We start from the raw sequence: 24,965 nt of genomic DNA on the forward strand, positions 1-24,965 counted from the left end.
ACAAGATTCCCTTATGAGTCACCAACGCAGTATGTGTGCATTGCAGCTGACTTACTCCAGAGATGGTTGCATTATCCAAATGAGCACTTTTAAAGATAAGTATTATTTTCACAATTGTCGAGTCAAATAAAAAAATAAGCAAAATTGAAAGCATCTGTAATTTACCTCACAAACTAATAATGACAACCACTGTTAATGTGAACATCTTTATTTATGGCAGTAATTAGGTTGATATTCTAAACATGGTTTTACACCCAGCTTTTAGATTTAATTTTATGTTTAAATTTACCTTTTACATATTTTAATACAAGTGAATTAAATGAGAAAAATAATCTTTTAGTCACAAAATGTATTATTTTAATATAATCTTGAAGGATGGTGTATCAATACTGATTTTAGCCTTTTACTCTAAATACTATGACCAAATCATTATTTTTTTTAAAGATTTTATTTATTTATCTATTTTTAGAGAGGGAAGGGAGGGAGAGAGAGAGAGAGAGAGAGAGGGAGAGAGAGAGAGAGAAACATCAATGTGCGGTTGCTGGGGGTTATGGCCTGCAACCCAGGAATGTACCCTGGCTGGGAATCGAACCTGGGACACTTTGGTTCCCAGCCCACGCTCAATCCACTGAGCTATGCCAGCCAGCCCAAATCATTATTAAATAGAAAAAAGTTATTTCTTCATGCAGTTACTAAAGTAACTTAGTGGCTAATTCTTTTCAGAGTAATGATCTATTAATTTATAGTTATTTTCCATTTATCTTTCTCATTCTCTCTTTTCCCCACCTTTCTCATTCTCTCTTGCATTGAGAACCATGTAAATATTTTTTTATTATCACTGAAATTTGTATTTTACTATGGAGAAGTATATTTGAAGATGATAAAATAAGGGTATTGATGTTCTTTTAATTATTATTAAAAGACTACTGGTTGTGGAATATTTATACCCAAGAAGGTGACCCATTCAGGTGCAGGTAAAACTACAGTTACCTCTGATATATATAGAAACTTACAATTTTCTAACATAAACAGATGGGTGTTTTTTTTAGGCAAATTTTCAAACATTGGGTAAAAAGTAATCATATCAGAAATTGAAAATTCTTGGTTATGTTAATATTTATCATTTAGGTATTTTTTGTCAGACACTAAATGATTTACAGCCACAATGTCATTTAATTTTCATAAACATCTTATGAAAAAAGTATGCAACCCAAGTGCCCTCAGCCTATAAGGGGCAGCTCAGGGGTTTCTAACCAGAGCTGTCTGGATAAAAATGTGCTCTCTTTCCAGCTCTGTGATGCTGAAAGTTTAGGAGCCAAGGCTCTACCAGGGGCCCAGGTGCTGGAAACCCTTCATGGGGCTGTTCTGCCCAACACTTTGGAATGCAAACTCCCTTGAGCAAGCACTTGTTTGGCATAGTTTCACCAGTGGCCTGTCTGTCTAAGGTAGTCAGCGAATATTAAAATGGTCCTAATAATAAAATAGCACTCAGTCAACCGTGTAGCCTCCTTAGGGAGGGGGAGAAGAATAGCTCACTTTCCCTGGAGGGCTTGAGAAAGATCAGTTTACAGGCGTCAGCACGGGATATGACCCTTCTTCTTCCTCTCCATCTTGGGGCTGGCATGTGCCTTAGCAACCATCATCTCACATTAGCTGGTGGCCTGGGCAGAAAATATGACCAGGGTTTCTTTTCTCCCCCATACAAAATATACACAGTCCTTTCACTGACCTGGCTTCTGATTGGAGGCTGGTTGTTTCAGATAATGACCTCCAGGACCCCTCTGGGGGTTATAGTCTGTTTGTATAACTCTTACAGCAAGTCAAGACACCAGCACTGGGGTGTGAGGAAAAGGAAAAGACCAGTAGTTTTACACCTCCAGGTACCAGAAACGCAGGAGATTGACAGCGTTCCAGCTACCTGAGTAGGCCAAGGACCGGCAGCTCCCCATGCAGCCCCTCCAGACAGCTGCTCACTAAGATGAGGGATCTTCTTCAGTACATCGCCTGCTTCCTCGCCTTTTTCTCTGCTGGGTTCTTGGTTGTAGCCACCTGGACAGACTGTTGGATGGTGAATGCCGATGATTCCCTGGAGGTAAGAAGTCAGCAAACTTCTTTTCTCACCCAAGCCCTTCCAAATTTTCTCAAAGCTCCACTGCCTCCCTGTGTCCACTGGGATTAATGATAATAATAGCCAACATGGACTGACCAATTCTTTATTTACTACTTACTGAATCTTCACTATGAGCTCATTAATCCTCACAGATAATCTATGAGATAGATGTCATTATTCCATTTTACAGAGGAGGTAACTGAATAATCCCTCTTTTTTCATAAGGATAAATTCGCACAAGGTCAATGATATAACCCTTGTCACTGAGCCCTCCAGAAATTTACCTCTTCCATTCTGCATGCACCAATTTAAATAACATTCCAGTACATCCTTTCTTAAATGCAAATTTGCTAATCTTGATGACGGCATTAAGAGTAGTATGATAGACTTAAAGAATGGCAATCTCAGAAACCGAATTGAGTAATCACACTCAAGGTATATAAGATCTACTCAATTAGTATGCTATAGAAATGTTATTTTAAGCAGTTCCCAAGTAGAAGAAAACATTCTGAGGGAAAATACAACATCTAGAGTGTTCCAAGTACAGGGGACAGATATGGATTTAAGAAACCCTCTCTTAAAAATGAATTGATCTTGGGAACCAAATGTTAAGTGAGAATGAGTGAGTGGTTGACATTTGAAGGTTTTATTTTTCTCACTGGAGAAGCTCAGAAAGAATAATTTTGGAGTTAAAAGGGTTTTCTGTGGCTATTAGAATCCTAGAGACATAGAACTGAGTAAATAAATATTAAGGTCAGCTACTCTTCATCAGGAAGATTTCAGAAAGTATAGGTAAGAAAAAGAAACAATATATTAGGAACTCCAATAAAGAATATATAGCACCCCATATGCTCTCTTATGTACATTCTGAAAGGAAAAAATGTTCTAACAAACATTATAATGTAACCTCTGTGAAGTTTAGGAAAGATACCTAAGAGCAAGTGTATATATTTTTCTCCTAATTTTATTTATTCAACTCTCAAATTTCAATTAAAAATGGAAGGTAATAATCTTTCTATTTTGCTGTGTATTTTTCCTGCCATTTTTCCTTGCTTTTAATCTTCCTCTGACTTCTACATGACATTTCAAGACCAATGGAGTTATAAATACTTCTTTAGTGCTAAAGATTATATTTCTGAAAACCGTGATAGAATTAACTACTGTAAATGATGTCTTCTACGTATAAGTCCGGTGGTGCATTTTATCTGTTCATGCATATAAGCAGTGAATGCAAACAATGCCCTTTGAATAATGCTCAGGAAAAATGCAGATAATAACAGTGCTGCCGTCAGCTTGCCAGAACCTGGACTGTCAGCACTAGGTGAATAACAGAAATATATCGGACTTGAGCAGACTTACTAGGATCTTTGAAAATCTATAAAATTTTATCTAAAAGCATTGTTAAAATATTTTCTAAAACAATTTGAAAATCTTTCTGCTTAAGCTAATGAAACTCTTAACTTCACTTGATAAGAAACGGAAGTTTAGAAAGGGTCAATCCTTACTTAGAGAAACTGGGAGTCCCAGACTTTAAAATGCCTTCTTCTCGTTTTATTACACCCAGCCGCTTTGCCGTCTGCTCTAGGCAAGAACACTTCTAGGTAAAATGAATGGAATGAGCAGTCTAGGTTATTCACCTCGAGTAAATCCCTGCTAACCTTGGGCAAGCATTAGTGAGTATTTCTTAGCTTCTTCCTTATTCCCCATGCTTGAAATATATTGCTATAAATATTCTCCAAGAAGTCTTCACATTAAAAGATGAAACCTGTAACAAATGAGGCCCCTTCTCTTTCAATAATCTCTCTATTTAGCAATATTTTTAAAAGGACATGAATCTTAATAATTGCTCCTTCAATGGGCCAGAATATGAAATCATACTATGATCCATTAATTTGAAGGTTATGACACTCTCTGACTCAATTATACTGCTCTCCTTGCTTCCTTCCTCACATATATATTACCTTTGGCCTATATTAACAGCTCACTTTAAGTGACTGTTGAACAAAAAGATGGGACAACAAAAAGCTTTTCTTTCTTTCTTTTTTTTTTTTTTTTTTTTTGTAAAGCCTACCCATGGAATGCTTTTAAAATAAGGAGTAATTCAGAACATTTCTAGCTTTAAATTTCTAGCTCTGTTAATCTTTTAGGATGCTACAGGTTTCAGAGTTGGAAAATGAATTCTATAGCTCAATTCAACATAAAAAAACACATGAAATGTATGTCATATAAAAGGTACTATGCTAGTTTCTACTAGGTGAGATAAAGATAAAGAAAAAATGAGTCCATCCTGACAGGAGTATATATTTAGTGAGAAAAAATATATACCCATGAAACTATAACAAAAACATAGGCCAATTCATATTTGAAAAAGAAATGAGCAGCCCTGGCTGGGTAGCTAAGTGGGTTGGGCGTCATGTCATGGACCGAAGGCTCACCAGTCCAATTCGTTGTCAGGGCACACGACAGAAAGAAATGTACAAAGTACCATTAGAGAAGAGAAGATGGATTATTCCATGTCAGAGACACTAAAGCAGGATTCGGGGAGGAAAAGGCATTTAAACAAAGCTTCCAAAAGATACAAAGGATTTAAAAAGTCGAAAATGGCAGCAGGGGCCTTCCAGACAAGAAGATACATGACGAAGTGAAGCGTGAGTAAAAACTCTGGGCTTCTTAGAGGATTAAGATAAGTAACAGAGAGCGCGGAGCAGAAAGATCCTCAAAATACCACAAAATGTTATTTTGCCTTACTTGCACTTGCCTTGAAAAGTGAAGTTCTTTGCTTTAAGTAAAACATTGGGAAAAAGAAAAAGCAGTGTGCACAGCCCCAAGTCAGGGACCAAGGACCCTAAGCCAACATACTGTTTCTGTCATTGTTGATTCATCTGTGTCCCTGGGAAGACAGATATGGTGAAGAGAACTTGGGTTTTGAGATGACTCCAACCTGTGTTTATATCTTATTTGTCTTCTGTTGATTAAGCAAGTCATGTCTCCTGTCTTTGGCTCAGTTTTAAGATGAAGTTGAACTCAGTTGTTTTAAGATCATATTTAGTCTTGACTTTCTTTAACATCAGGACCCCTTGACTATGTCTGCAATCCTGGAGAGCCTCCCCAGAAATTCCCACTAGGAGTCTAGATGAATATTCTCCATTTTTCTGTGACTTTATAGGCTCTTCCTTCCTTTCTCCAACCCACTATCCCTCATTTTTTTCTTTCTCTCTTTCTTCTTCCTTCTTTTCTTCTTTCCTTTCTTCTTTCTTTCTTTTGATTCTTCCGTTCCCTTTCATTCCCCTCTTCCCTTTCCTCCTGTTTTATCCCTTATGTTCTTCTTTTTTTCTCCCCCCTTTCTCCTTCATTGCTTCATTCCTACCTTTTCTCTCCACTTTTTTTCCCATCTTTTTTCATTTTACAAATACTCTTTGGCATGCGCTGTCTACCTTGTAGTGTGGGAGGTACAAGATTATGAAGGATGAGACCTGGATCTTCCTTAGGTTGCTCCTAGCATATTGTGTAAGATAGACAGTAAAGTTATGGTTACAGTATGATATCACAAATAACTCTGAGTGGCCAGCTCACTCAATTGTGCATAACTGGTAAAATCTACCTAAAAGAAGAAATACCTGAACTAAGAACTGGAAGGATAGGTAAGCAAAGAGGGGAAAAAAAAGCAGAGAGTGCCCAAGCACAGGGGATGCTATGGGCTGAGATCCAGGTATGGGAGCACTGTACTTCTGTGGCTTTGTATATAATTCAGCATGATAAGCGTTTTCATGTAGGGAAGAGAATATAAGGTCTGGTTCTCAACAGATTTGTGTGTCATGTTAACTATACATAGTGTGCCATAGACAAGCGTCTTTCACTGTAAGTAAACATATATATGTAATTTAGAAAGACCAACCATTCTGGCTGCTTGTGAAGAATGTTGGGATGGAGTAAAATGAAGTATCAGGAGACCAATTAAGAAAATTTTGCCATGAAAGAGTAGGGAAACTATGGTGGTCTGAGCTAGGATGACAGCGTTAGGAGGCATGTGAAGATATGGGAAACTCTAAAGAATTCTCATTGATATGATTGGTAATTGATTGCATGTAGAGGAAAAGAGGCTGAGGAAGAGGGAGAAGTCAGGTTGAAATTCTTTACTGTTTTGAGGCAATTGGAGGACTGGTAGAGTCACTTAGAGCTTAAATAGAGGAAAATTAAGCTCTATACAGAAGTCATCCAGCAGCAGTATCACTGAACCATCTCACTATTTTATCTTGCTTAGGTGTTTACACAGCACCTCAAGGTGGGGCAGTAATGTAAAACTTTATAGTGGGGAGGCTTACAGGTTGGACTTGAAGTTAGAGGGACCTGAGATTAAATTCCACCTTGCCAGGTAGTAGCTGTGTGATTTTTGATGGGTGTCTAAGCCACTATAAACCACATTTCTCTTCTGTACAGGGAGACTAAAATATGAACATTGAAGTGTCATGAGGATTAAATGAGCTTGTATACCTGAAGCATGCACCACAGTACCAGGCAAATACAAATCAGTCAATAAATGTTAGATATATTACTGTATATTTGCAGTTTATTGTTTTGTTTTTGTTCTGGAGGAGGAGATGACATTTTGTATAATGTTCACTTAAGGAAGAGGTATGAGATTTAAGTTCTATTTCCATTTTCGCTATTGATTCTCTTGGAGAAATTTTGTTTACTTCTCTAGGCTGTGATTTGCTCACTTTTATATTTATTGCTGTTTTCTTTTCATCTAACCAGGGGAATATGCAGACAACAGAGACAAAATAGCATAAATTACCTATTAAATACATTTTTAAAAGGAAAGAAGTTATAAGTAAATAACATCATTAGTATGTTACTTATACATTAAGACATATAATTATTCATATCTACACTGAAATAGAAAAGTCATTTCTTCACAAGATTAATGGTCTCTCAATCAGAAGGAAAAAAATGTTTTCACATGATTATTCCATTTTCAGTTAATCTCGTGTTAATTATTGACTGAAAACCTGCTATACACCAAGCACTGTTTGATTAAAATTTTATTATTTCAATTAACATTTTCCATATTTTGATTCATTTTATCCCCATCATCCAGTTCTTCCAGGAATTGCTATTTGCATTAATGATGCTACAATTCTTTGAGGCATAAAGTAAATATTAAAATAATTCTATCTGGCACATACTCTGGTTATTTATACAGTAGTTTTACTTTCCAACTGATTTCATACTCCTTCAGTGGACATCTGAGGCTACAGAAATTCTCTCATTCATATCATAGCCCCTAACATGGACTTCCAAATAATGGAAATTCATGATGCATTTCTCAACATGAATTGACTGGGTACTTATTGAGATACTTGGCATACTTATTAAAAGGATGAATAAATGTATGTGAATGAAATACAATGTAAAGTGATCTCTGGAAACTCACATTGAGCCCAAAATGGAAAGTATCTCTGTAGGGAGACCACCATTTTTCATCTTGCCACAGTTTTAATTTTCTCAAGATATGGATTTGGTTTCTCTTTTTAATAAGATAGGAATGAAAATCTAATCCCCCGGGATGTAAAATAAAGTTGGTGAAGACTGCAATCTGGTCCAGAAAATATAACTTTTTCTGTCTACTGTTTCAAAGAGAGAAAGAAATACAGAAGCGAGAAAAAAGAAAATTAGTATTTTATTATCCTTCATTCAACATAAACTATGATTTGTCACTGGGCAGTAGTCATTGCAAAGTTGTGATACCATACTTTCATAAGCATTCTTAAATGTATGATTTAAATTAAACAATAAATGTTAAAATTAAAATATTTAGATCTTTCAGATATGTAAATTAGGTAATATAATGATGAAGACCACAAAAATTATATTGTACCTACTAAGTTTGTGTTATCCTGTTTTTACTGTTTATACTGTTAGCTAGCACTCCACAAATGAGCAGGCAGAGCTAAGCCAAATGTATTTTAGCAAGAAAATGCATGGTGCACAAATAGAGAAGAAAGGGAAAGGTGGTGTCTATTATGTTTATTTTAATCTTGATTCTTCACCTTCTCTTGAGTTCTTTCAGACCCTGGGAGAATATGAAAAATAAAATAAAATATTAAAATAAGAATTTAGAATCTCAGTATAAAAATGCAAATGTATTTCATGTTAAAATTGAAAATGTTTCAAGTTTTAGTAGTAAAACATGGTATTTGGTATTATTAAAACCTGGGTGGTAAATACACAATGCTACATACAGCTGATGCAATAGACAACTTATGTATTATAGAATTGGACACTTGAAACTGATATAATATATTAACAAATGTTATCTCAATTAATTTAATTAAAAATTAAAATTAAAAAACTTTTCCATATTGATGAATATTCTTAAGTAAACACAGAAACAGGTAAATTGAATATTCAATATAAAATGTTAGCACAAAGTTAGTAAATTGCTGTTAAAATTATTATTTCCAATAGCATGTGTATGCAAGGTGTTTTTAAAAAAATGTATCCACATGACAGTTGAATTTTTGGGTTTTATGCAGTCTTATTTCTATGTATATTATATTTACACACAAATCAAAGTACATGTGCATTTATAACCTGATGTGTAATGGCAAAGAAAATTGTGTTTGATAATGATCCACCAAAAATAAATATTTACTAAACTTACTGTGTATAAATCTCTTATGTAACCAGATGAGAAATAAATGCCAATTAATTATTTTTAAATTTCTCTAATTCTATATGTAAAATATGTGATGGGAAGACAAACACACTAAAACTATAATAAATAAGACCAGGCTGGCAAAAGTGTGTCTTGCTGCTTGTATTTTGAAAGTGATAAGTAAGAGAAATCAGCAAAGACTAAGAAAGAGAAACCTTAATGGAAAACTGGTATAGAGATCTGAATGAGAAGACCCAGGATTAAGAAACTAATTTATGCTACTGCAAACTCAACTGGGAAGAGTCATCTTCACTAAGGTTTCCTAAAGCTTTCTCTGGGTGGCATCCTGCTCACGCTGAGTACCAGTGGTAAAGACTTTCCAGAGCCAGTTGAGTAGATAGGATCCAGACTGACACCATACGAGTACAAAATCTCTGGTCTGAATAATAGTTCTTTGACTCCTGGATTCAGCTGTCCTAGTCTATTCACTTAAGTCAGAAGTACATACCAAGCATCAGTGCTTACAGTGTTATCAGTAAATTTATCTGTGCCAAAGTTCAAATGAGAGTCATGTGTGTGTGTTAGATAGGTTGACAGATTTCCCCCCTCAATAAACATCTATTGAGCATTTATTATGTACCGAGAAGGAGGGTCTCTCAGCTCCTTCAGGCAAGGTATGATAACCGTCTCAGTCTTTGCTGGGAAACATGACAGACATTCAATGGATATAATTTGAAAGATGATGGCAGACAGACTTAGGAGACAGATGTACATATGCACATATAAAAAGATAATATCATAAATGCTAGAGAAATATGAACAGTTATTGTGGGATCTGAGAAGAGATTAACTCCAGTTGAGAACCTGGGAGAACCTCATGGAAGAAGAAATATCTTGGAAGTGGGATTTAAATAGTATGTAGAGCACTGGCTGGTGTGATTCAGTGGACTGAGTGTCAGCCTGTGAACCACAGAGTTGTCAGTTTGAATCCCAGTCAGGGCACATGCCTGGGTTTCGGGCCAGGTCCCCAGTAGGAGGCGCTTGAGAGACAACCACACATTGTTGTTTCTCTCCCTCCCTTTCTCCCTCCTTCCCCTCTCTCTAAAAATAAATAAATAAAATCTTTTAAGTGAGTAAGTAAATAAATAAAATGTAGAAATTTGACAAGTTGAGAGCAAGGGAATTTCATTGTTATATACTGTGAGGGGAAATTTCAGATGCCTATAGGAACAAGGAACCCAACATCCGTGAGAGAGGCAGACTGGGTAGGAACAATGAGGAACCTGTGAGCACAGATCCCACCTAAATGCGAGCAGCTACTCAGCTCATGGTAACCGTTGCTACATTGCATTGGGGAGTCCAGGTGGCCAGACTGACCAAGTTTCCAAGGGAAGTCAGAAATCTGAACTGTTCTGTAAAAGTTCTATGTTTCACTATTGGCAACTGACTAATATTAAGAGGTTTCTACTGGCCTTGTGTTTGTGACTTATGCTTTTATTATGGTACCTTGCTTAAACTTCTCCCTATTTAGGAGATAATACCTTCTTTCCTTCAGGATCAATCACTATTTATTAAAATAACACAAATTTCTTTAGTATGGTTCTATATATTATGTATTAATATATAAATCACACATTAAAAGGAAAGAGGGTAAATTTGGAATCCTCTATTTTGGGTGACCCTGTGAGATAAAAATTACTTGTTAACATTTTGCATTTTTGCCCTCTAAGAAAGATTAACTATATATTCTAAGCATTGATTGGCTTTTTAATAACCTCGTCTTAAAACTTCTAAGAACTTATATCGACTTGCCTTTTAGAAAGTTTTTTAATAACCCATTGTACATTAGAGAGATAGGGTGAAGGTTGTATTATAAACAAGGACGACTTTCTTAAGTATGACAAATAACGTAAAATCTTTTAACCTTGTCTTTGTGCACAAAGGCACCTCTAAGGGTGTCTCCAGGAAGTGCTATATTAACACAGAAGTTTAGTTAATTACAGCCACTATTCTCACATGCCTTAACTGAGTGTGAATACCAAGCAATCTAATAGTGTGCCCCTGAGCATTAATACCTAATGAAATTGGATTCCTTGTTTCTTCTAATGAGCTCATTGCTTTTCTAAATATGGTCATTGTAGGTAAATGATCAATAGCCTTGAAAATGATACCATTACTGGGTTATTTTGACAAGAAAGGAATATTCTTTACATAAAATAAGTATTTTCACATACATATCTCATGTGACTTTCTAAATAATCTCATGCATAACAAGAATAGCCATTGTGGATTTGTTGATTTGTTTTACTGGCTGAGTTGGAAACTGTAGACAGTCTCTCTCTGAATATAGAGAAGAGACTTCAAATCCACAAAATCTAGTTCAAATTGGAATAAACTGAATCCAATGTGTTTCTGTTAATTGAGAGACTGACGAGCAGTAGGCTATGAGAAGGTCTGTTATGGTGTGTATAATAGTTATAGCATATTACTGCTATAGTATAACAGTTTAGTACAAATAATCTCCACTGTATTTGTTTCCTAGGGCCGTCACAACAAATTACCACAGATTTGATTGCTTAATGTCAATGTTAGAATGTCCACACCTTCTGAGTGTTTTTATGAGTTTATTTGAGCCAAACTGATGACAAGTTTGGGGAAGCAAGATCTTAAATGCTCCAGAAAATGACAGTTTTCAGTTTCTTTTGTATATTTGGAATTAAGAAGAGAACATAAGGAAGATTACCTGGAGCTGGGAGCAAGCAAGTCAGATTATAGGATTATGTCGTCTCTTGACAAGGTTATACTTCTATAAAAACAATGGGCAGGGTTTGCTTAAGGCAAAGATAAACCTTTTACTAAAGAAGTGACTTGCCCTGCGGTGTCACTACCCACCAGGACCTGTCCAGTTAAGAATTTAGGATCAGATCATCCTGTGAGATTACTTTCAGTCACTGGACTTGTTAGATTTACTATAAAACCCCCCACCCCCTCTTTGTGTCCATAATTCACACAGGAGAAATTTATTATCTCATAGTTCTGGAGGCTAGAAGTTTGAAATCTAGCTGTTAGCTGCACTGCATTGTCCAGAGGCCCTAGGGGAAAATCTGTCCCTTACTTCTTCCAGCTTCTGGTGGCTGTAGGCATTCCTTGACCTGTGGCCACAACACTTAAATCCCTGCCTCCAGGATCACATTGCCTCCTTCTGTTCCTCAGAGTCTCTGCTTTGTCTCTCCTAAGAACACACCCTAGTTTTAAGGCCCACCCTGGTACTCTAAGAGGATCTTTTTATTTTAAGGTCCCTAACTTAATTATGTATGCAAATCTTTTTTTCCAAATAAGGTCACACTCACAGATTCTGGGGATTAGGACTCTGACACAAATCAGTTCGGGGACCAACAATCATCCCATTACATCTACCTTTCCCCACTGCTGTAGTTAGTCAAGTCTAACACAGTCACTACTCACGTTATTATGGTGTTTAAGTAATTTATCAATATTATCATTTACTGAGTAAGTAACTTATATTTGTGTGTTTGCATTTTTCATTCTTGTAACCATTCTAGCATTATCTCTTTGATGCAGATCAGGAAATAGAGGCTCAAAAAAGGTAATACCTTGCCTAAGGATACCACACAGCTAATAATAGTGTCAGTTTATGTTTAATGTGTATGTTTTCAACTACAGCTCACATTTATTCATGTATAACTTTACATGTTCACATTCTTCCTCAGAAACTGATATGTTAAATTTTATTCATTAAATTTTTAGTCTTTGTGATTCCTCAGCTTCCTGAGGTGGTAATACTCTATAACTTTCAGGACATTGCTTTAATATTTAACCTTAGGAAGAGCAGGCCAAAGTGAGGTTTTATAGAATAAGGACCATAGGATAAGAATGAATTTAGGGCTTACTGCTGTAGCCAAAGCTATCCTTTAATTTTCATTTCTAAAGTAGTTTAACCCATAATAGATTTAGAGTTAAAAAAAAATGGGTGTAAGTGTACTGCAGTGCTTAAAGCCATATGCACAGAGACTATGGTGTTTGAGTCCTATCTTCTCCATTTATTAATAATGCTTTCATGGAGCTAATCACTTAATTCTCCTCTGCCTTACTTTCTTTGTTTCTAAAGTAGAAAATCATAACGATACCTCACAGGGTCTTTTAAGGAGTAAATGAAATAATAATGCTTAAACAGTAACAGCTCCAGCGTATAAAATCAATATAGAAATATTAATTATTATGAATTGTAAGTATTCTACATAGAGAGTGATAATATAAGCACTACATTTAAAATCATGATGGAGTAGCCAGCAGTAGAATTCAGTAGAGTTCTATTTGGCACCCAACACAGCTTCTAAGTTCACAGCAGAACTCAGGGGAGACGGAGGGTGTCACGGCATAGCGTAAATATCACCTGGTAGAGTTTTCTTTCATAAATCAAAGTGTTTTATGGTCCTTCCTTTCTTCTTCACACTACTTAATTCCCAGACTTTTGTATTTCTCTCCTGACCCTGACTCTGCTCTGTTATTCATTCTTTCTTTAAGAAAAAAGTTAAGTTTTCATTTTTCAAGCTAATCCTTGTTAAATCTTACCTATTTTCAGATTTCCAACGTAATGTGAACCCATAACTGAGTCAGAAGAAATAATCATATTAGCTCTGTCTCATATGCATGAGCTCTGTCAAGAACACTGGAAACTGTATTCTGTTGGCATGTTTACAATTCTAAGAAATCTATTGTGATATACAATTTAGAGATAAAATGTGGGAAGGCTCAGGGAACTGGTAGCATTTCTAAGTAAAAGTGGTTTACAGCTGTCAGAGTGTATGAAATTAATGCTCAGTTTGTTTACATCCATATCATAGCTTCAGCATTTGTAGTCTGTCAGTGGAGCAGGGAGGAAATCATGAAGTCTTTATATTTTACTTATTTGTGTTTTCACATATAGCTTTCTGTGGCAATTATTTTAAATTTATGAACCTCATATATAATAACACTTTTCTTTATGGAACCCAGTGTTCATGATAAAGAAATTAAATACATCTCTAATAGACTCAAGATGTCAACAGTTATTATCTACTGTTACTTGATTTTGGGAGGGTGATTTGAGTAAATGTCGGCACAGGAAAGTGAAATGAATTGTCTCCATGTTAAACTATGACTGAATGATGGAGCCAGCTGTATGTATTTTCACATATTTAATTTTGATTTTTATTCATCTTAACCACAACTTGTCCCTCCTACTCCCAATCAAGAAGTGAATTCATTTCTCAGTAGGGAAAGACTTTAATTATCAATGCTTTGGGGAAAATACTCTAAAATGCATTGTGTTTGCTATAAATGAAATTCTGATCTTGCTTGTAACCACAGGATTTTGCTATCAAACTCACAACAGCCAAGTTCTCCCTTTGATCAGGGGAATCAGAGTGTGTCTGCATGAGTTGGTTCACACGGTGTCTTCTCCAACATCTAGGTGAGCACAAAATGCCGAGGCCTCTGGTGGGAGTGTGTCACAAATGCTTTTGATGGGATCCGCACCTGTGATGAGTACGATTCTATATTTGCAGAACACCCATGTACGTATACCTTAGACATGCCACTCATAGGGATGGGCTCTCGGAGAAAATTGAACCCAGGTTTTCATTGTGTAGTTTTGTTTTCTACAGTGCTGTATTAAGATTCTGCCCAGTTTTAAATATTTTAATTAGAAATTTAGTGTATTTCTGAAATAGGAGTTCAAACTTTTTAGCCTATTTTATCTTTGCCTGTGTATTTGTAAATTCTTTAGAGTAAAAAATATTATCTTATTCATCACTGCTTTTCCCCAAAGGACCTCTCATAGTGCCTTATACACAATAGGCTTATAGTAAACACTTTTAAAATTGAAACAAATTCTTCAGGATGATGTGATTTTATGATTAGAATCGACAGACTAAATGAAAAGCATTTCAGAGATGTCTTTTATCTCTAACTTTGTTCAAATAGGAAGTTTACAGTATTTCAATGGAAGAACTGCCGAGAGACAGACAGACAGACAGACAGACAGAAATAGGTGAAAGCAAATTAGTTTCAGTTTCTCTCAAAGTAATTGACAGGTGATGGTAACAGATGACAACTTCTTTTCTCAAGGTAATTGAAAAGTAAACCTTGGAATGTGGCTTTCCCCGGAAAGCTCTTTCATCCAGGGAAAAGAATCTAGAAAGAGCAGCGCTCTAAAACACCCTCCCTTGCCATTTAGGATTTGAGTGTCTGGAACATTTTTAACATAATTCATAAGGTTCATAGACCTTTATTTCATTTTTTAAAAGGCCTCTTAATTCTTTCTCTTTTTCCTTCTTGTGCTAACCTAGTTCTACCTACAGAAAAACATGATTTTGTCAATAGAAATAGAAATTCATACAGACATAGGCTATTCCAGAAATACAGTGGTATGGTTACATCTGAGGCAAAAAAAAAAAAAAAAAGATGAAATCGAGGCGAAAAAAAAAAAAAAGATGAAATCATCCAACCTTTTAAACACTTATGCAAGAAGAAAATAAAATCACTCATAAGCATAATGCACTAGAGAAAAATCACTGTTTATATTTTAAATTCTTTTTTTATCTTTCCTTAACTATCTCACATTTTTCTTCTGATATAGTCTTATTAGTTGCAAATAATATCTAAAAGATGCATTAACTTTCTTTAAAAATTCTATCATATACTTAAAGACAACTGAGATGAAAATGTGTTCTAAGGAAATATTATAACTATACCCTCTAAGTTAGGGTGTTACTTATAAGAGGGTAGAATTTTATTTTTAGTCTTTGATATGTTTTACACAACCACAGTTAACCTTAGATAACCTTTTCCATTGCTTTGTATACCTAAAATATGCAGACTCAGATAAATACTTTTTTATGGCTCCTGTTGAAGTAGTTAATTTGAATTCACTATCTCTTGCAAATTAGAATATAATTTAACATCATCTTGGCAGCCCAATTTCACACAATCATCAAAAAAAAAAAATTCCTGGCTAAACAGCATTAGCAACCTGTTTGCAGTACTGTTTTCTTGGAATTGTCCTAGCCATGGAGCCCTCACATGACATCATAAGCTTGAGTCCTGAAGTTCCACAGAGCATCCGAATAATGCTCTGTGTGGGTAGAAGGTCAAAGAAGGGAAAACAAGGACCCATAATGATGTCTGGACATGGCATCCACATGGTGCTTCTGTCACTGAATAGTCACAGGTTCCAAAAAGAGAATTAGAAAATTTTAAGGGGGGCAGTCCATAGGGTGGACACTTTGGTTTGGGGTGCTGAGTAGGAGTCCCACCTGCATTTATCATTGATGGTCAAAGGATCTGTTGAAATTTACAACCTGATGTTACCTAATGAGTTACATATTATTTCCCTTCCTCTATTTTGAGAAAAGTCAGCCCGAGATTTGATCTAAATTTGAAATTTCAACTCAATTTTTTATATAATGCTAAATTTTGAGATCTTACAAATTTCATTCTAGAAATGAATATATACCTATATATTAATAACCCAATAATGTATGTAATCACCTATTATTAAGGTAGAAGCAGATTTGATGCATTGATTTTTCTCTTATATGGATCATATAAATATTTTTTTATTTCAAATAAGAAAAAATGGTCACACTTTTGCAAACAACCCATTACTAAATAGGCCCTACAGTTACCTCATCACTGTGGAAAAATTATTTACAATGCAAGGAAAATGTCAATTATTATGAATATAAAACATAATTATAGTACCATTAAAGGAATAGACTTTATTACTCCTTAGTTCTGATTTAGGTAATTAACCCTCCACTTGTAACAACATTTTCCTATTGTTAATTTAGCATAACTGTGACTCAGTTCAGGAGGCTTTCCCAGTTGAAGATGCTTCCATTGCAGAAGGTGACCGCTACTATTCTACCTCTATTTATCTTCTCTTCTCTTCCCTGGGCCTTCTACCATCTATTCTCACAGGTTGTAGCTTTAAACTACTCTCAGTTGACAATGCTATGTAAAAGGGTTAATATAAAGTCTTGGCCAAGAAGGGTCATGACTTGAAGGAATGAAAGAGAATATGACCTTTCTCCCAGAAGTAGCCTTCTACTTAACTAGAGAAGCTCCTTCTCCTTTGACAGTGCTCCCTCCAGCCTAAATTGGCAAGAGATATCTTAAAGTATATCTTACTCCCCAACATGAAATTTTTTAAAAAATTACATTTACAATAAAACTTTAAACAAATATAGTGATTTTTATTTATTGAATATTTATTGACTAACTTCTACAGATCAGATATTCTACTTTCACTTGTGATCGGTTATCATACGTGAGAATGGGACTCATTCCAAAACAGGAAGCAAAAGAGAAATATTTATTTAGTCCCCACTATATGCCAGGCATTTTACTCAGAGGCCAACAAGACTAAGTAATAATCAGTGCTTAAACAAATAATAACACCAATAGCCTCCTGATATTTTTGCATTTTAATAAAAATTTAAGGGTACTCATTTCCAAATTCATGTACATTTAAATGCACAACTCTTTCAGTGGTCTGTGTTAATGTATGAGCTTGTCTGCTTTTTTACATATTTCTGTGTTAACATGTCTCCTTCATCTAACCATACATCCTGGTCTTCCAGTGAAGTTGGTGGTAACTCGGGCGTTGATGATTACTGCAGATATTCTAGCTGGGTTTGGATTCATCACCCTGCTCCTTGGTCTGGACTGCATAAAATTCCTCCCTGATGAGCCATACATCAAAGTCCGCATTTGCTGTGTTGCCGGAACCATGCTGCTGATAGCAGGTATAGGTCTGAACTAGTGATAGACATCTGAGGTCTTGAGGTGAAGGAGAATGGCAATGTCTGAAGCAGTTCATTTTAGGATCCTATGTGACCTGCTTTCCTAAATTGAAGGAAGGAATCTTCAGCTTTGGAATCACACAATTATATCTTTTTTGTTGTTATTAATATGACAGATCAGAATTTATCAAAGTCCTCAAAATATTTTTAAATATCTAAAAACTGTACAATGCTTTAATTTCAAAAGTTTTTATTGTGAGTATTCCTGAAGTTAAATTGTCAATTAAGAGCCAAGTTTAATTAAGCCTCCTTCCCTATACCCACCCCCACCAAATCTTTTTAGCAGTGAACTAAGTTGTGCCAAGTCCTACTTAGACTTTCCTCATGTGCCAACTCCTTCGATCATAAAGGACACAATATACAGATCATATTATTATCTTCACTTAAGAAGGAGATAAATAAATGGAGTACTGAAGACTATTAAATCAAACATGACTAATACACCATAAGTCAAGAAACACTTTACATGGTGCTTTATTAGTGAAACAGCAAAATTGATATTTTACTCAGGTCTTTTAACCAACTTCAGAGCTTACACTTCCTCTATCAGAACTCAATGCCTTTGAAATTCTTTGAATCTTAACGAGCTGGGGTAAGTATCCCACTGAAGAAGCCAACAGCAAACACCCCCCAGAGACAAAACCATCTCCTTTTATGGTAGAAGCAAAAAGTTGCAAAGCAAATGTAAGAGAGAGCCCGACCAGGCACTATAGGTAGTGAATGGATAGAGACTGGGGAACTAAAAATACTTGGAGATATACATGTGTGATGTGTGGCTTTAGATCTGTTACTTAACCTGTTCCCACATTCTAATCTGCAAAACAGCCTAAAGCCCCAGCAATAATATCTACTCTGAATTGCTATTGTGATGGTCCAATGTGGGCAGAGCAAGCTCAAAGCAGAGACCCTAACCCATCACAATTTAAAAACCAGGGTCTCCCTGATTTTTTCACACACAAACATTGAGTCAACGCCCCTGATGATTCTTAGGTTGTATTAAAAATTCACAAGAATTTAGTTATTCTTTCTTTTTAAGACATGCATTCCCATATCCAGTCTAGTGATAACATAAAAATTTTGTATATAGAAATGTGTTTTAACAAATCTAAATATCACTTAATGCTTTACAATTTTGTTACAGAATATTTTCCGAGACATCACTAGATACTCCTTTATTTATAATAAAACAAAAAATGAGCTAATTTAAAAAAAAAACCGAGTCAATAAAGAAAATTCCTCTAGGAAAGTCTGAAGAAAAAAATGACTAAATTAAATTGCTAGACATGGCCCAAGCCTTGGAACCATCGTTCAATATTATCATGCTAATATATATTAGGGGGACCCAAAAATCCTGGAATTAACTTCTGGGGGTCATGCCCTTTGTAGTATAGGCTTCCTCCACTAGGTGAGTGTTCTGGGATCCTGTCTGTATCAGTGTACCAGCTGACATTGTTGTGAGAGGCTGCATCTGGTTTCAGTGAATTTCTTTTTAAGACTTTCAGTGCATTTGCCCATTTCATGATGGGTGATTTATGAGCACCCTTGCCCACACCACAGGGCTGTGTGTTCAGCAGTTTTCAACCAAAACCAGAGGAGCCACATGCCCCACCCTCCCTATTCACCAGATCTTGCCCCAAGTGACATTTTTTTGTTTCACTGATAAAAACAGTCCTCAAAGGGAAACCTTTTGCCAATGTGGAAGAGTGAAATAAAAGACATCAAAAGCACTAAAAGGCATCAAAATTGTTGAGTTCAAAAACTTTTGAACAGCAGAAAAAAATCTCAATGGATGTATTGCATTAGATGAAGAGTACTTTGAAGGTGACTTAAGTTTAAACATATAAGAATAAATATACAATTTCTTATAAATAAATTCTGGGTCGTTTTGGGTCCCCCCTAACATATTCTGTTTTTAAGTATAAGAAAGGAATTTCCATTCTAAACCTGTGTATTACCATATTATAGAAGAGGCAGATAATTTATACCCTGTTGTCTAAAGGTTATAGGATCAGGATCTGGTTCTTCTTAAAAATGTCTTGCATTAAACTATTGGGAGAAGAATGTAATGAAATATGGTTTAAATAGATATCACAAACTTCCTAGGAAAAAATGTGAAAGTTATTTTGGATACTACAAAGTTCAGAAATACCCTTTTCACATAGTCTTTGATTCCTCAACTCCTCACCTTTTTTTTCCCCCTTGCATCTAGGCCCTGACATGCAATTTATTCCTTAAAACAAGAGGACCTCAGTGGCATCACTTCAAGCCAGTTAATTATCAGATAGACTAATCTATGGGTATTAAATTTTATTAAAAAGGAATAAATTTTCTTAGTTTATTCTTATGTGTAGGGGTGGTGGGTAAGGGTTTATTTTAAAACAAAGACAATTTTTACTCCACCTACCAGATTTTAACCACAACACACTAAAATTAATAACTTTAAAAACATAATTTCCATATGAGAGCTGGTTATGCAGCTGCTAGAGCTTCAACTGTGGGTCTGGGTAGTGGAGTCTGGGTAGCAGGGGAGAAATAGAATGCTATTAAAGAAGACCTCTACTTTCAATGAAAATATTAATATAGAAAGGACATATGCTCTTCGTTATTTGTCTTAGATTTTGTGTCCTTCCTATTCTTCATATTTTTCTTTTGTTTTTAATATTTGTCTTTCTGTAATACTAAAATAGCATTGGAAAGACAGAAAAATTAAAGAAAACCATAGTGACCATTTTAGGTTTACAAAAACAGATGAGAACTGCACTATTTTACTTTTGTATTTCTGAGATACAATTTGGAAGAAATATGAGATAGAAGGCCAAAGAAGCACATGAAAGAAGCAACCAAAATTCGAGTTGGTCATGAATCCATAGCATCATTAACTTACCTGTAAATAATGTCATTTGTCATCTGTTTTGAGTAGCAGGATTTAAATCTGGGAAAGACCTGCATTATACTTTTGGATATTTCCTTTCTTTCAGGTGCCCCAGGAATTATTGGCTCTGTGTGGTATGCTGTTGATGTTTATGTGGAACGTTCTTCTCTGGTTTTGCACAATATATTTCTTGGCATCCAATATAAATTTGGTTGGTCCTGTTGGCTTGGAATGGCTGGGTCTCTGGGCTGCTTTTTGGCTGGGGCTGTCCTCACATGCTGCTTGTACCTCCTCAAAGGTAAGAACAAATTAAAAGAGCATATTTCCTTGCCTCCAGTACCATTTTTCCCAACTGAATAAAAACACATCTCCCCAGACTAAACTAATGTTATTTACTTAGTCTCTGCCTATTGCCATGAAAAATTTCAGTTGTTCAAGGACAACTGATTTCTAATACTCAAATCTGTTTACCCAGTTAGTGGTATATTTATCAGAAAATAAACAAACAAAAAAGCCCCCACAAAGTTACAACTGTGTCTAATATCCAAACATAGAATAATTACTTTAATGTGTCAGAATCTTACATGTCTTACTTCACCCAATCTGTTAAACTCATATCTAGAGTTAAACAAAGAAGTAGACTGAGAAGCAAGCCAAATATTTATTGTTAAAATGTAATTTGGTTTCTAAAAAATACCACTAAAAAACAAAAAGGATTTCTCTCCTTATTAGGAAAAAAATAAAGAGAACATTTGGTTAAATTTTAAATCTAAAAATTACTTTCAGGATAAAAATCTGCATTGTAATCTACAGGTCTTCTTAGATGATTACTTCTTACAATATGTATATTCTTGCTTTTTGGGTGGAAGAATATGCAAAATGACATTGTTTTATTTCCCAAAGTTTACTCAACCATAGTTATTTTTATTCTTTACACTTACCTCCCTCAAACAGGTGTGGGACCTGAAAGGAACTATCCATATTCCATGAGGAAGGCCTATTCAAAGGCAGCTGTTTCCATCACCAAATCATATGTGGCCCCTCGGACAGAGACCGCCAAAATGTATGCCGTTGACACAAGGGTGTAGAGTGCTGCGCATCAGTCTGTGTTTATGTATTATTGAACTAATTGATTGATGAGTACAGGTGAATAAAATATTAAGTAAACCCAGAAAGAGTTATTTAAACTTCATGTTCAGCTAAATTAATTGTGCACTTTAATCAAAAAGTTTGTAACTTCTTTTTTCTATTATTGTCATATTCTTCCTCATTCTTTCTTCACACATTCTCTCTCAACACACACACACACACACACACACACACACACAAAGTTGCCTTGTATTTCAAGATGAGGTTGCTAGGATATAAAAATGGTTGCTTGTTATTTCTTTATTGCTGTTAGGGGTTGTGACATGGTAATATTGAAATAAAATGACCCTTTACAAATAGAAAGCAACCTTCAAAAGAGGCCAGAGATTCTCATCTTTGAAGGGATGGATGAGCTCTTAGCTCTTTCCCTGGTTTTTGCTTCACTTTTTTTATTCTCAACTGAATGAGTTATTTGATAACTTTGAAGAAGATGATTCTAAATTTAAGTTAGTATGCCAGTGCCTACTATTGCTCTCATTCTGTTACAAGAGAAAAAAGAAAATAGCTTTATGTGCCAGGCACTGGTGGGAGTTAAAGATAAGAAATTTCCCCTTCACACTCCAAATGTCAAAAGCAAATGCTAAATTAATTCTGGAGTCAGTGGTGACTTTCTTCCTCAGTAACAATGTAAGAGACCTGTATATTGTTGTCATTGCTCCCTGTTTGCTTATATTTTGCCAAATTATTATACTATAGCAGCAATAACTAAGCCAGCAGTTCACTCGTTTATAGATTGGACATGTAAATATATTTTATGAATGCATCATATTAGAGTTCACTAACTCAAGTGTCCTCTCACAACTAGATCCTCAACCCCCTAGCAAAATATCTGATATATGATAAAATATAACAAATATTTGTTGATTGAAATAAATGAAGCCTTACAACTCTTTACTTAAATAATTTTTCTCATAAAATGTGCTTTTTAAAAAAATGTTGAAATTATGTATATATTTAAAGAAGTCAGTGAATGATTGCTAACAGGGTTAATCCATATTCATAATGTAATCATCTTGAATTTTTAAATGGTAAACTATTTTAAAAGGTTATAAAATTTAATCTCAGACTCTGATTCCTTGTATTTCACATGAATAGCATTAATCTCCTTGTACTATCTTAATGAATTTTTGATTATATTGGAAATCACTATTTTGGAAAATGGAAATTTAGTTGTGAATTTCTAAAGACCCCAAAGAAGTATTTAAACTAAAAAAAAACCCTAAAAATAATTTGGAAATGAGATGATGATAGCCTAGTAAATAAATATATTATTGTTGTTGAGAATGGCGTTTATGATTTCAAAAGGTATTTCTTTACCAGTGTTCTCAGGAGAAGTTCTAATCTAATCTTAGAATTAAGAGCAACTGATTCATGCTTATTTCATGGGTGTTATTAACTGTATAATTCACATACAAAAAATTATTTGTAGATCAGATGTTCTAGTCACATGGGTATTATTCTATGCATTTTAAAACTTATTTTGTCTTGATATTTTTCCTCAACCTTGTTTTTTTAAAGTTTATGTTCACTTTTACTTTATGACATATTATCTGTTATCTTTTGAAATCTCTCTGGAGAGGAGGAGGGTAAAAATGAATTAAGTAGCTCTTTAAATTTTAAAGTTACAAAATTTTTTCTCCTTAAACATTTTATTTGTAAGAGGAAATATTTCAAAGGATTATGGTGATAATTGACTTCTGTGACAGTTTTGAATTTTTTCTCAATAAAAACATTTTGTATATTCTGGGAGGAATATTAGTATTTTTTCCTTTAATTACCTTGAGAATATTTCCTTCTAATTTATTATAATTTAATAAAGCATCTTCAAATAAAGCATAACAAAGAATATATTTTGTATTGCAACCAGTGAACAACAAAGCAAATATTGAATAGTGAAGAAGTAATCATTGACATGGTGGTAGCTGAACATGCTTAGAAAGAAAAAATAAGTCCAAAGTGCACACATACACGATTATTAGGTGGAAACATTAAAATGATCTACCAAATTCCAGGTACTGTAATTTAGCCATGGCCAGGTAAATGCAGTAAAAATAAAAAATTATAAATTTGGATAATTTTATTTACCTGCAACTTTATCAACTATTACTTTCTAATATCACATTTTTAATTAAAACTAGACTTCTATTATTATAAAAGCTGTATGTGTACATTGTAGATAGTGGGAAAGCACAAACCAGAAATACACCTTGTTTAAATGGCAGGGCACCATATTCCCTCTGTGTAGATCACCATTACTCCTAAACCTTGTTGAACACCCGCAGCCCTTCCAGATATTATGCATTTATATACATACACACAATGACACATATATACATGCATTTCTTTTTTAGGAGACCATTCCACATGTGTCGCTTATAGTCATCTTTTCCCTTTAACTCTCTCTGCCTTTTCTTAGCAATAACCTTATCTAATAACTGATCCATATTTAAATTTCCGTAAGTTACTTAAAATTCACTAATACAGCTTACCTGCCCAAACCAGGACCTACATTTCCTCTGGTTGTTATGCCTCTTAAGTCTCTTCCCTGCAATAAAAGCCCCATGTTTCTCTTGTTTTTAGCCTTGGAGCACCTTCTCCCTTTCCCAATTCTTACTGCTAACATTCTTCTTTTCTCCAATAACACATCACTTCTTCAGGGAGCCCTCCCTGACTTCCATCAGACTGGGTTAGATACTGGCACACCTCTAACATCCGAGGGCTCTCCTTTATAATTGTCCTCATGGCACTTCACTTATGAGTGAAGCATCTTGTTTCGTACCTCAATTTCCTATAAAGATTGCATGCTCTAGTGGGAAACACATTTTCTACTTTGTGTACTGCTCTATTCCCAGCATCTCGTCCAGTGGCTGATGCACAGTAGGCCCTCAGTATATATTTTTGAACAAATGAGTGAATGAATGGCAGCAATACTCTGACCAGGAAAAGTAATAAATGTAATTTATCTGCTTATTGTATTATTCCTTCCCTTATTTATATGCGTATATTTGGGCAGTTTTATTGAAAGGTCAGCTCTGTGTTTTCAAGCAGCCTTGGGGACAAAGACATTAAAAAAAGTTTAGAGTGCAATGAACTAATTGCTATGATGTAGGTTTATAGAAAATGCCATAGAAAAAGCCATCTCTACATCTGCTGGTGGAGTCAGGGAAAGCTTCAGAGAGGAGGAAATTTTTTAGTGCAGTAAATAATGGTGATGGAAAAGAAGTTAGGAGAATAATTCTATGCAAAGAGATCATGGACAAAGAAAGAGAATCAAGAGAGGACATCTAATGTGCTAAAAATTACAAGTAG

The 24,965-nt window shown here is 35.0% G+C and overlaps 1 protein-coding gene across 2 annotated transcripts; it reads left to right on the top strand.

Moving 5' to 3' along the window:
- The first annotated feature begins 1,549 nt into the window (after positions 1-1,549).
- Positions 1,550-23,398, top strand: CLDN16 (claudin 16). 2 transcript variants are annotated; one of them, XM_036017843.1, is made up of 5 exons: positions 1,550-2,092; positions 14,242-14,344; positions 17,453-17,578; positions 20,614-20,805; positions 21,462-23,398. In XM_036017843.1, the coding sequence occupies exons 1-5, from the start codon at positions 1,979-1,981 to the stop codon at positions 21,593-21,595; spliced, it is 669 nt and encodes a 222-aa protein (XP_035873736.1). In that variant the 5' UTR covers positions 1,550-1,978; the 3' UTR covers positions 21,596-23,398. The 2 variants fall into 2 exon arrangements, with proteins under 2 accessions (XP_035873736.1, XP_028361070.2); XM_028505269.2 differs by having other exon boundaries at positions 1,581-2,092; positions 17,414-17,578.
- Positions 23,399-24,965: the final 1,567 nt, after the last annotated feature.

Source organism: Phyllostomus discolor, chromosome 2, assembly GCF_004126475.2.
Source record: "Phyllostomus discolor isolate MPI-MPIP mPhyDis1 chromosome 2, mPhyDis1.pri.v3, whole genome shotgun sequence".
NCBI lineage: Eukaryota > Metazoa > Chordata > Mammalia > Chiroptera > Phyllostomidae > Phyllostomus > Phyllostomus discolor.